General features: G+C 38.1%; 1 protein-coding gene across 4 annotated transcripts in view; it reads right to left on the bottom strand.

Annotated features, from left to right (window-relative positions):
- Positions 1–1,986: 1,986 nt before the first annotated feature.
- VEZT (vezatin, adherens junctions transmembrane protein) overlaps positions 1,987–13,514 on the bottom strand; it is a 54,754-nt gene continuing 43,226 nt past the window's right edge. For all 4 annotated transcript variants that reach the window (XM_034062785.1, XM_034062784.1, XM_034062786.1 and 1 more), the window contains 4 exons: positions 12,802–12,995; positions 8,234–8,334; positions 7,489–7,696; positions 1,987–3,551 (listed from right to left, as the gene is read on the bottom strand). In XM_034062785.1, the coding sequence (XP_033918676.1) occupies positions 2,989–3,551; positions 7,489–7,696; positions 8,234–8,334; positions 12,802–12,995 (1,066 nt within the window). In that variant the 3' untranslated portion in view covers positions 1,987–2,988. The remainder of the gene's footprint in view (positions 3,552–7,488; positions 7,697–8,233; positions 8,335–12,801; positions 12,996–13,514) is intronic.

Here is a 13,514-nt window from a genome sequence, read left to right on the forward strand (position 1 = left end):
GCTGTACACTGTCAGCCATGTTTTTCTGAAGGGAGAATATTAAATAAATCAAAACAAATTACCTGATGGCTGTTATATATGGTTGTGATGAGAGACAGAGAAAGCAAGTGAGCCCAGGTGTTCATATGTGGAGCTTCTAAGACTGCATTAAGTAAAACCATAGGAAATCAGCTAAGTTGCTTGTAGAAAATCTATTTGTTCAAACTAGGATCAGAACTTGCTTTAAAAAATCATCCTTTGCTCATGGCCATTTCTAATGTCAAGGCTGTAATTTCACACTACACCATCTTTGCCAATAATGAACAATCCTAAGCCTCACACCCACAATACCCATTCTGGGCTGATACAGCTGCTGGAACACTGTGAACTGCAGCACCACAATACTAACTAGAAGCAGCAGTCCCTAAAAAAGGTGGGGTTTTGACCCAAGTGCACTCTCATGAGCTGGTTGACAACATGGCCACAAAAACCTGTGTTGATCCAGCCGATGAGTGGAAATGAACAGCTAATGATGGGTGGGGTTTCTTAGGCCAGTTTCATTACCAAGACCTGTGTGTCATAAAACTAGGTCCTAAGTGAGCCACCAAACTTTTGCTAAGGACTGCAGCAAAGGAGTAAAGAGGTGGCAACCTTTATAAATGTGAGATCTGGAACCTATTTTAGCAGCAATGCAAATCACTCAGGCTGCTACTGACTTAATCCAGAACAGTGGGGACAGATAATTTGTGTCCTAGATCCGATCATTTTTCCAGGTTGGTATCATAGTCATACACATTGTAAACTAAGATTTGGATCCCATGGGAAAAGTTCAGGAGTATTATTTCTGGGATACACAACATCAGATCATGAGATGCTGGTAGATGAGTTCACAGAAAAATATTAATGGAACATACATTTAGGCAGTCAGAACGATTAACTAGGAACAAAAAATATCTGGGCACTTTGTGAACTCAAGAATCTCAAGTCCAGGAGGAGGAAGACTTCTTTTTTCAGAAGCATGGATAATGCTTCAAACACAATTTATCCAAAGCAGTTGTTCTAGACTTGAGAAAAAAAAGTTGCTTACCACAGAGAAAATAAAGCAGAGTTTTATCATCTTAGCCTAACCTTTTCAGGTTACAGAAGAATATACTACTAGGAGGAGGCTTAGCATCTGAATACACTATGAGAAATACCCTTTTTGTTTCTTTTACAAGTTCCCCAAGACATCATCCATTCAGCTTCCAGTCACACAAAACTAAGGGCACAAACACAGTGTTACTGGTTAATGAAGAATGGCAAAACATTTTCTTCCCCAAATCTGTGTGTGAGGGAGAAGACAGGCATTATATTGTGAAAGAACAGTGTAAGTCACATATTCCCTTCTCTATCATTTGATATTTACCACTTTAGTCTGTGAAAAAAATCCACGTATTTAGCAGTGTTCATACAAAATCACTAAAAGAGAGGGAGGTTGAAAGAAAGCACTTGTTTTCTGACATACAGTCAAGATTTCCACCCTAACCTGCTGACCTTCATTAGCTTCCCCACTTCCCACCCTAGGAAAAGATATTACCCCAAACCACTTGCATCTAAACCCCTCTTTATTCTATAGAATCAGCAAGAGACAATAAATTTCCTAAGGAACTGATGAGGTGATTTGTGACTGGGAACATACCCAGATCCAAGCAGAGTATTCCATACAAAGAGGCTGCTCTCTTGCCATTTGAGACATGAGACCTTTGCTTCATCTTGTGTCAGGGGGGAAAAGGAGGAGAAGGCAGTGAAACCATTAACCAGCTCCTCTGTGGGGTAAGCACTGGTTTACTGCTCCTCGTAACACCACCACAGGGAAGAAACCAACCACGTAACACTGAACATCCAGATTCAGTGTCAACTAAGTTAAAAGATACACCTTAGAAAATACACAGTTCTTATTCTCTCATGGATTCTTGATCACATAGGTTACAGTTGTGATTTAAAGGAAAATGACAGAACAATAGGGAAAACCAAGTATGCTGTTTAAACAAAATACTGTGTGTTGTAAAGCACTCAGATTAATTTTGCTGTAAGAAAATTACTTCAGGACATAAACAAAAATGTACAATCAATCATTACATCAAATGAAACAATTCTATTAAGGTTCAGTTTACAAAAGGTTAACAAATAATTAGTAGCTGTATTAATAAATAGGTATTTACTTGTCATCTATTATCAATCCAACAGATAGCTTCTAGCTGTCTGTAGTACTTTCTACTGGTGTGCTTACAGCCCTCCCTAGTACATAGTACACATTTCTCTAACATGAATTACAACTTGTAAAAATTATTTATTAACCCTTCATAAAATTCTAAGTAAACCTTAATATGAAGCATGACTACACTATTTCAGCCCCATACCCCAGGACACATCAAATACTACCTCTTTCAAGTTTTTATTTAAAATTCTACATTTTTGTTGGGAGCCACATCACTAGCCACAGAATCACAAATGCCTACAGTAGCTTAGCCAATGCACCGCAGACACAAGAAGTGAAACAAAAGTGGTGGTGGGAGATCACAGGGAACAGTTCAGGTTCTTCCAATAGAAATGTCCTGGCTTTTCTGTTGGAGCAAACATTGATACCACAACAACAGAACCAGAGAGCAAAAAAACCCTGGAGTCTGATGTAATTCAAGACCTTGATTTTCTTTCTTTTAAGAAACAAAACCCCACAATACATTATAAAATAAATAAATAAAACAGAAAACAGAAAAGTAAATTCCAAAACCTCCACTAGGATCTTAAAAAGGGGAACAGTCAACTGTTTTTCAGATGCAGCCTAAACTTCTCTTACCTGCAAATTTTCAATATACTTAGAAGTGTCCTATGTAGTGTATGAGACTTAGGGAACAAGATGTATTATATTTAGGTCTCCTTTCTTTCCATCCAGTATTTTCATCTTCAAATTCCCACCTTAGTTTTTTCTGTCAAATTGCCTGATGTTGTTTAACAAAGTTCAGCTCAGACTTACACTTTGCCTTCACTTTCAGAGCCTCTATCTTCATTCTTACAGTCCTCTACCAGGTCTTCACACTCCTGTGTCTTCTCTTCCTCCTCGTCTCCAAAAGTCTCTTCTTGCATTGTAGTAAAAGTGAAAGACCTGGCAGCAACTTGTGCAGCCAGACCAGATGTGAAGTTTAAATCTGTTGATATGTGGAGCTGGGCCAGCCTATGCTTGATTTTTGAATGTAATGCATCCTCAGAGGGAGACTGTGAAACCTCTACTCCATCCACACTGGTCTGCTTGAGTTCTTCAGCTTCCCCTTCATGCTGATAACACGTTCTTTCTTCAGCTCCTGTAGAAATACCTTCATCAGCAGTACTGTCTTTTTTTCTCTCCGTCTCAGGATTTTCATACAAATATTCTGTCCTGCTTTTATCAGCAGCATTCTCTTTTGGATTAGAGTCTTTTTCTTCAGATTTATCACAACTTTGGCTGCAGTCCTGCTTTTCTGTATCTGAATTCATATGTGATTCCAAATTATTTAGTAGCTTCAGCGGCTCTACAGGAGACAAGGGTTTCACTGCAGCTTAAAAAGGGGGAAAAAAATGAAAAGACAACTAAAAGCAAGCTGCCATATATAAATAACTTATTTGTGTCTGCAAAAGGTGCAAGGTTGTAAGGGTCAAAATTGTGGGGAGTGAAGGAGAACAGTTTGGGAGTGAGCGGCCACACAAAATGGCCTAAAAAAAAATCCCCAAAACAACAGAAAAGAAAAAAAAGAAAAAAAAGTAAACCAAAAGAGTGTTTTCAGCTTTCACAAAGCTGAAGTGAGATGTGATTGCTACTTGTTGTAACTACTCTTAAAATCAGTGATGTAAAGAGACAGCACAAAATTGATGATGCTTAAAACCGCCATCAAACACAGATGATGCATTCAGTGTTAAAGTGAAAACCAACTGCACTGTATACAGATTTGAATTGTCTTTGTTTTAAACAACAGTTTACCTAGTCCAATAAAGACAGGTGGTACATGACAAAGCCTTTATAGGCAATATCTGATCTCATACACCACAACATGTAAATACAACACTTATTCATACAGTCAGGTAAGGTGTCCTCACAAATAAAGTGTGGTTTAATTTAGCTTCTCTTGAAGTTAGTAGCAGCAGCGAGCCCCGTTGCCAACAACGGGATGCTTGCCAGGAAGTCTCTCCTCCCAGTGTTAATTGTTAGTACAACTCAGTACAATCACTTCTTGAAGAACAGACGTCTTTCTTTTTAAGGAAACGATATAATGTCCATTTCCAAGTAACAGATTCCCTAAACTGCAGCAGCTCCATTAGAATAGCAGCATGAACACAAATGAGAGCGGCAACAGCAGATTCCCAAGTAGCATTTCCCTTTCTAATCCCATTCTGACTTTACCCCTGTAAGCAGAGATGAAAATAACTCTGGGAAATACACAAACTTTTCACGGGAAACATAAATTTACGGTATTAGGATTTTTCCAACACATCTTATTTCAGCAGTCTTTACTTTAGCCAGCTGAAGGCAGGCACATCATTATGGTTGTTACACAGATAATTGTGACATTTAGCACACTGAAAGGCTGTGGCTTCCAATTCATATCTTATTGTCTGTTTTAAAACCTTCTATACAGAAGGAGCACAGCACCAGACTCATCTCTGTTGTTAATGGGTAGTTCTTTCCCCCTCTTGTAGAAAACATGCTGCTGCTTATTTCTGCCCATCTGCTTAAAGAGGCAGGAATATGCATAGCAATATCTGCTTATCATTTGGAAGCAAACCTATTGCCTGCTTGCTCCAAAGAATACTTCCAAAGCCAAAATTTCTTGAAAAGTAGATACCTCAGATTGGCAGCTGGTCAGTTTGCTGAATGATTAGTTAATAATCACTGCAATAATCAGTTCTCAGAGTGTGGCTTTCTAAATCCGAGAAACAGCTGTACAAGAACTGTTGTATGGACAAGGTTGGAGAAGGGAGAACAGCTGGGTGCAGCACAACCATGGACAGAATGAACTTCTTTGAGGAAAGAGGTTAGGGGAAAGCCTTGAAGGGATTCTGCACCAGAAGAAAGTTGTTTACAATGTCTGACAAATGAAAACGAAGCCACTAACAGCTTCACATACCTCTCCCAAAGCACTTCCATTTTACTGCCTCAATAGGATGCCAAAGGACCTACACTCTTCTAAATCACATACTGCCTAGACAGTAAGTATTATTAGCATGGTGCTGGGCCTGGGCAAGTTTGCTTTAGTCTGGTAATCTACTAAGGTGATGTTTTTCTTCTAGAAGCCAACCTATCATTTTTAGTTGACTTTATGCTGTGTTCTTTAGACTTATCAACTTGTTTGGAGCTGACCTCTTTCATGTGGAAACCCTCACCAGCCCCTCCTTCAACTAACCAAATAACCTAACAAACCAGAATGGCTTGCTGGGACCCTTGGCTAATGTGCCTAACAGATTAAAGCTTTTGAGTATTTCAGGATCTATCACAATAATCACAAGTTAAGAGAACACAGGGTTTCTGGAATGTGGTCATCATGTAAAAGCAAGGCTTAAGAGAGTTATGGAAATCACAGCCATCTATTGGCTTGGGCCAGTGAAGACAGGAAGATGAACTTTTCTGGGTTTAAGGCTTGAAGATAAAGCAAGCCACAAATGTGGAAAGCACAGCTCACAAAAATGTTTCTTTAAGGAATGACTCTTGCATATGGATAAATTAAAGTCTGCAGCAGTAATATGCCAGGGTCTATTATATCATATTTAACTGATTTGTGATTCTTTCGAAGAAATAATGAAGAAATTCCTTAAAAATCAGTAGAAGATGTTATGTCAGCTGTCCATATCAGTCCTTCAGATTAGACACACAGAGTCTCCAAGCCAAAAGGAGACAGTATTAACTACTTTCATGAACCGCCCTCATGTTTTCCAGTCTTGTACAGAATGGAAGTAATCAGTGTTTAGTCCTAGGCAGCTGGAGGAAATCACACTTTCCTCCCTCCCCACCACTGAATCTCTAATCCTAAAACAATGGAATATCTATACATGGAAAGGAAAGGAACCAACATGAGCTCCAAAGGCTTTCAGGGGAAGAGTTACTGAAGACTACAGGACTCTTTCCAGCTGTGGCTGCAAATGGCCTGAGGATATGCTGATGTGGACAGGTGCCAGCTGCTAAGCTAGATAAGGAAATGTCCTGCAGAATCTCTTCTGACAAGAACTCTCTCTGCAACAGTCACTAGGTCTGTCAAGACTTGAACCGGAGGTAGGATTCCTTCCTTCTCTCTTCAACAGGGAGGAAGGGAAGACTGGAGGAGATTTATGTGAAGCATGTCACATCTCACACAGGAGGAATCCTACCCTTGAGCAGACTCTGATGCTCTATTGTCTTAGGGTTTTTAACTCCACTAGAAGAGAAGTCAATACCAATGGGTAAGTGATTTCCTTTACCACAATTGTCGCTAAATTGACATAAAGAAGAAAGTTGTGAAGAACAGATACTTCCGGGGGTTTGATGTTTTGTAAATCAGTATGGCCTATTACTGTGTGTTCCCACTAAATTATTGAGAGATGCAATCCATGGTCTTTTTCTGGTAGGCACTGTCAGAGGTGGAATCTGTTGCCAGACTTCAGGGTTATCTTTCATAACACAGGACATGAAATTTTTTTCAAGGGCTTTTCCTAACCTGTCTTTAAGAAGAAGGAATGAAAATAGAAAGAAGAAGAGAAAAAGGAAAAGACAAATTACTTCAAATTTTAAAGATAATAAATCAAACAGCTCAAGCAGTTGAAGGAATCAAGTTGTATCCAGTCTTAGTGCTGGAACAGAGACAGACTTGTCGAGGCAAGAGAAATATTCATATTCCTGCCTTTATGGAGATGGAGATACCCAGCAGTCCTCAAGAGTTAGCAAAGGCCAGTTTGGAAGAACTCTTCTTCTGAGATTTTTTTGGGGTATTTTGTTTGTCTGCATGTTTTGTTTTTGCAGACACATTCTGTACACTTACTGTCTCATGAAAACAACAGCCAGTCTTCCTCTTTCAGGAGCCTTTAGTATTTCAAAGTGTAGCTCTTCACTTTAACCTATGTATTTTTGTAAGTCTGGGGTAATTTCTAGTGGTTCCTTTAAATTCCGAAAATTAATTTATTTACAAGCCCTGATTAAAATTCTTATTTACCAGAAAGCCATGATAGAAAGCTCAGTTTGCACAGTTTATAGCCTAACATTTCTCTTTATGATGTCTAAATACTTTTTGTGTTCAGTATTTTAGTTCAATGTTCTCTTTACAGCCAAATTCCAATTTCTCTGAGTTCTTTTCAATATATAGTAAAATGATTGCTGCAAGTAATATAAAGAGATGAAACAGTTCATGCATACAGCTCTATCAAAGACACTTCTATAGCTAAGCACTGTCCGAACACTAACATAGTCAGAAGCTGATGGCAAACAGACACCTACCCTTTCTTAGAAAGGAATTAATTCTCAAAAGCAATGCTTACCATGGTCACTGAATAGCAGCTGTTTCCATTTCTGTCTTTCTATTTCTGAAGCTTTAAATCCCAACACAGATTTCAATTCTTGTAACACCCTCTTAGATTCCTGTCTCTCTCGTTCTTGTCTCTCTCTTTCTTCCTGGGAAAAGCAGTAAAAATCTTCCCTTCTGTATTCATTCTCTGTATCTGAATAATCAACATATGCTTCCAATTCCTAAAGAAAAAAGAAAGAAAGAAACAAAATGTTGATCTTCACTGTCAGCATAGACCCTATCCTACAATCATGACCAAGTGATCTCAACACTAGCCAACCACAGTAATAGGATGGAGCCCAATTTAGCAGAGCCACTGGGTCTGACACTGCTCTCAGGCATATTTGTATAATTTTGGAGCAAATCCACTCATTGAAAGTTAACATTACTGCTCTGTTATATACCACCTTCTAGAAATTAACATTTTTTTCTACATTTTTCCTGTATTACTCTGACTTGTGTTGCTGCTCTCCTTTGTCACTTATTTTTTATGATATATATGAGAAGTGAATTCTGGTGCTCTTTCTTCCAGGATGGGGAATACCTCCCCATGGAACGGCAAAAAGAATACACATGATTCTTTTCTAAGTCCAATTACGAAATGGCACTGGATTCCTACTTATCTGTCTTGAAGATCACTGCACAAGCAACTGAAAAAGGAATGGATACAGCAACCAAGCCCCAGTTATTGTTTACATGATCCTGTTTTTTTTTTTTACCTGCTCTTCAGGGATTGGATCTTTGTTTTCTATGTATATGGCAGGCTGTGTTAAAGGTACTGTAGTACGCTGTAGGCTGTCACAGGAAACTTCGGGTTTGCCTTTAAGGGGAAAAAAGAAAAGGGATTAAAAAAAAAAAAAAGAAAAAGACTGAGTGTTGAAAGATGGCTTTGACTCACCCAGGCAGGGCCCAGGCATTTTCATTAGGAAAAAGGTGGTGAGAAGACTGGTTAGAATACACTGAAACCCTGTGCTAGAGAGTAGTCGAATAACTTGGTTGTCTTGGTATAAGCTGGGTCTGGTGAAACTTATCTTGAAGCACTTCAACTAACAAAACTTTCATATACTGCAAAAACCTGCAGATGGCAGGAAAAACTGGTAAAGGCAGGAAACAGAGTCAGGGCCAAAGTTTAAAAAGTAAAATTTTAAAGTTTTAAAAAGTTTTTAAAAAGTAAAATAGTAAAATTATAGGCAAACGGGCCTCAAATAATTGGAAAATACTGGAAGAAATCATCAAGCAAAGTTTACCAGAAGCTATCCGGAAGGTAGCAAGGTGGTAAGTGACAGCCAGTGTGGACTTGCTGAGAACAGAAGATACCAAACTGCTCCAATTGCATTTTCCAATGCGGTAAGAGGTTTTATGAAAAAGAAGCAAAGACATTCTGCATTTTGTTTTGGCTTTTGATATAGTGTCATGAAATGCTCATAAGCAAACGGCCAGGAGAAACTGCTATAAGATGCTTAGAACAGTCTCTTGGTTAAGCAGAGTGTAGTTACCATTTTCAGACAGGAACAATGTAATGAGTGAGGATTTTTGTTTCAAGTCCAGTATTTTTCAATATTTCCAATAGGTGAAAAAGTATTTCAGCCCATTAAGTCTGATGAGATTGAGATTGGGATAACCTGCAAGGATACTAAAGGGCACAATTAGAATAAAAAATAATACTGGAAAATCAGAGATAGAGTCCAGGAAGAACTGGGTTTCAGATACAGCCGTTTGGTGTCAGTGACTGCAAATCCTTGTGCTTTAAAATAATCAAATGATTATTTGTCACAATAACAACTGACTGGGCAGCTCCACTGAGAAGAAGATATAAGGAGCCTAGTGGTCAACTGTACCCTGCTGCAAGCAAAAAAGCCAAAATATATACTAATACATATAAACAACAGCACTGACCATTAGACACACGAAATTACATTTTTATTCTGGCACTGATCAGGCTGGGATTCCTTCATTCAATAATATTGTGGACCAACTTGAGGGAGTCCAGATGAGAACTAAGGAAATGATCATAGGACCAAGTATAATCTTCAGGGAAGAGCTAAAGGATAGAGAGGCATGTAGAGAAGACAGAAAGAAACATATTAACTGTCTTCAAAAAACGTAAGAGATATAAAGAAAAAATGGATTTCCATTCTGGGTGGATCCAAAGTAATAACTTTCTACTGGAAACGGCATTAAGTGCTGGAACAGATGCCTGGAAATACTGCAAAATGTCTCTAAATAGAGGTTTTTAGGAAGAGGTAGAAACATTTACTCACAAACACTAATTTACCCTTCAGAAGGGAAACAGGCTAGATGCCCTTGCCAAGCCCCACCTATCCCTATTTTCAGTTTCTAATAAGTGAATACTTAAGGATGATATTCTGAAAGCTGGCTGTTCATAACAATGACAATTTTAGTGGTGTTCAGTTACTCACTTCTGCAAACAAGGAAAGTATGTAATTCCCTAGTTGCCTGGGCTGAGCAAAATATTTGACATTCTAGAAGTATCTAAATGTAAAGTTTAAAATAAAGATGAAGCACGTAGTGAAATTTGAAGTGGAAAATGACATATTTATTTTATAAATATTGAGCTCCCTCCTCCATTGCATAACTCTGCCTTGTAATAAAAACATTTTCATAATAATAACAGCATCAACAGAGATATGCTCCTGAAGATATGAAGACAAATTTGGATGAGTACATGTAAGTTAGTAATTAAAAGTTTGCCTTCCCAAATCAGAGGAGTAAACCAGCTGCTCTAATATGTACAGACTGCTGTGTTTGCCACCTACATGGGATGCTGCCATTGCTAATGATATGCTTCAAGATCATGAATTCGCAGTGTTTAACTAGAACTGTCGCTGCTGTAGTTCCTCTCCAGTGGATCAAAGGACTGCAAGATCCATCAGCTTGCAGCAGAGTACTAAGATATTGCTCTTACAAATATCTTAAAAAGTTCTAAAGAAGTTTTGCAAAGATAGAGACAGTTTAAAAGGAAAAAGGATGGAATTTAAACAGTTTGAGGGATATTATTTCCAAGATCATTAAGACAGCACTGTAACTAGTCAAAAAGAATATTCTGTTCTGTAAAATTAGCAGCAGATTATTATATGCTTGAATTGCCAAGGCCTTAAGTGGTAAATGATTTTCATATTTGATGGAAAAGTGATAGAATAAAGAGAAGATGGCTGAAAGTCTACAGCCAACTCATGTTGGAAATATGCAAAAACCTACATGTAAATGAATGATAGGTAAGTCTATCATTGACCAGTGAATTTAAGTAGAGGTGAATTCCCCTAAAGGTGCTAAAGCCCCACATGCTCTGTGACAGGATCAGTGACTAACAGCACTGGTTCTAGAAATACACCAAGTCCTGTAAACAAAGAAGTAAAACAGCATTCATTAAACCATATACTATAATATATACTAGTATCAGCACCCATGAAAATTGATGGGAGTGTATGAATGTTCAATGATTTAGACTTCCAAGGCTTTGCTTTGATGGAGTTTGACACAATGAACAATTTAACATAGCTGTAAGAAGCTTGCTTTGACACAGAATGATTTTGGGCAAGAAGCATGTAGTGCTTGCTGAAGGAGACTCATCTGTTTAGATAGAAGACAATTAAAGGGATGCAAAACTGCTCTGAAAATAAGTGACAGGCAGCTACACAGGATGCCACAACTAGGCGAGCTTACGTTCACAACAGTTCCTTAGTGGCTGGTCTTGATTTCATGCACAGCTTGAAGAGTTCAACTCACAGAAGCTGCTTAGAAATATATCAGGAAAGTCAAATCTAGTCAGATAAATACAGTTTCCAATGACTAACATAATGTAAAAGTAGCTCCTGCATGGTAATTCAGTAAACTTAGTGCAAAACAGAGAATCAACCCCAGCACATTTCCAGGAAAATCACTGGCCAAAAGTGAAAGTGAAGGATTTTTTTTTTATTTCCCACGCAATCCCTCTCTTCTAGATCACACACCAGGTTATTTTTGGACTGAACTTTAAAAGGAAGCAAATTATAATAGAAGTGCCTGCTGTGAAATTTATACACAAAGTAAAAAAAAAACTAAACTAACTGAAAATATCATGGCGTGCAGTCTACAGAGAACATTTAAGGAAAGGGAAAAGAAAGATCAGTGGAACTGCTAGTTGCGGAGGGTATCAACAGAACACAACAGGCTAGCACAGGCAAATGTATCAGACTACATCTAATATCCTCAAAGGCTGTTTTACACAGCACTGAGAGGGGAGTTGTAAGATTAGACTATCAGGCAAAGTATACACAAATTTGGTTATACTATGTCTGAACCTGCACAGAGCCAGCACTAGGCTTCCCAGTGCTCCAGTTCTGATGTAAGCATGGACAAGGTCAGCTTGCATGGCTCACAGGAATATTTGTCCATCTAATGGATAGCTCACCCATATATCATTAAGAAGTTAGCTCACTACAACTTTGGATTTCTGTAGGTAACTTGCTGATACCCCAAGTCACAATTTTCCTAATGCAGTCTCCATTACTAGAATTTTTCAAATGCTGGGCCATGCCTTCCTAGGACAGTAAAAAAACTCCTGGAAAAAAGAATTATTAGAAATTACGATTCAACTCCATGTCAGGAGAGCCTATGTTCAATTATGTTATTTAAGCTACTTGGGATTCACAAGGAGAATGGAATCTAAGGAGAGGGGCATAGGGAAAAACATTGGGATATGCTTCTTGGTTTGACTAGCAAGCATACAGACTAGTTCACCCTCTCTGAGAGAGCAGGTAAATGGCTATTTTATGCTCAATACATACTCTAAAATTTAAAATGTTCCAGGAAATGTCACTGCCAAGAAAGTTTCATGACAATGCTACTGTCATTTCAATGAACTACGTAACTTTTGTGCAGTAAATAAATGAAAATCTCAGGGACAATTCATCACAATCCTACACCTTCACAAGTGATTCATCAGTCAAAAGCAAAAAGCCACTACCTGTCTAAACCTGGAAATCTAACAAACTGAATCCACAAGTCTAACTGTGGATTAGTTAGACCTGTGTCTAACTAATGTTAACAGTGAATAACAGGTTCATATTTTTTTCTGAAACAAAAGTTTCAAGGTCATCACAGTAAATACACATATACGTAAGTCTGACTTATGTATATGATTTTTTAAAGTCTATGATTTTAAGACCTTTTTCACCTAAAATTCTGATACGTAGGCTGAATGCTGCCTTTGACCCATCTGACCATTGCATCTCTAAAGTATCCCGCAAGTATCCTGTTACTTGCTAAATTAATCTCTCACATTTACCTTTTTTATTTGGGTTTCTTCCGCTCATTTTTTCCACCTGAGAAATGGCTTCTTCCCAGCAGCTGTTGCTTGCCTGCATATGAGGCTGAATGAACTTCAGTTTCTGTTCCAGGACCTGATGGGCTTCTGTTGTCAACTCAGGTGTCTCCTTAGTGCTAACAAGTTTTTCAAGTTCATCCTCAAGAATTATTACCCTAGGTGATGAGAAGATGAACAGAAGTGATAATAAATAAGACTTCACCATTCCTTCAAGAATTCCACTTAATATACTGTTATTTTCTTCAAGTTTTAAGAATCCAACTCAGCCAACTCCTCAAAGATGCCTCAAAATTTTAAAACCAAGATCCTTTTCTCCTCATCAAGATACACTGCTCACCTCCACTTGTTTTAGTAACTCTTATATGTAAGATTTAAGGAGTACAGCAGTTTCAAGTCTTTCACTAAAGCAGTAATGAATCTTTAAAAATATTTACTAGGTTACTATGAGCTGAACTTTCTTATAAAGCACTTGATATGTTGCAAAATCAATGAAAGGTAAATATAATTTCAGATTTTTTTCAAGGGAGTGACAAAAGTGAGGCAAGATCTTAATGCACTGCTCAGCTTTGAATTTCCATCAGACACATAAAGAATAGCCAGGAAACAGTATTAGATTCCATTCTGAACCATGGATCTTTGACTCCATGCTGTGTGAAGATACGCCTGTAATTGCA

This window comes from Melopsittacus undulatus, chromosome 5 (assembly GCF_012275295.1).
Source record: "Melopsittacus undulatus isolate bMelUnd1 chromosome 5, bMelUnd1.mat.Z, whole genome shotgun sequence".
NCBI classification, from domain to species: Eukaryota; Metazoa; Chordata; class Aves; order Psittaciformes; family Psittaculidae; genus Melopsittacus; species Melopsittacus undulatus.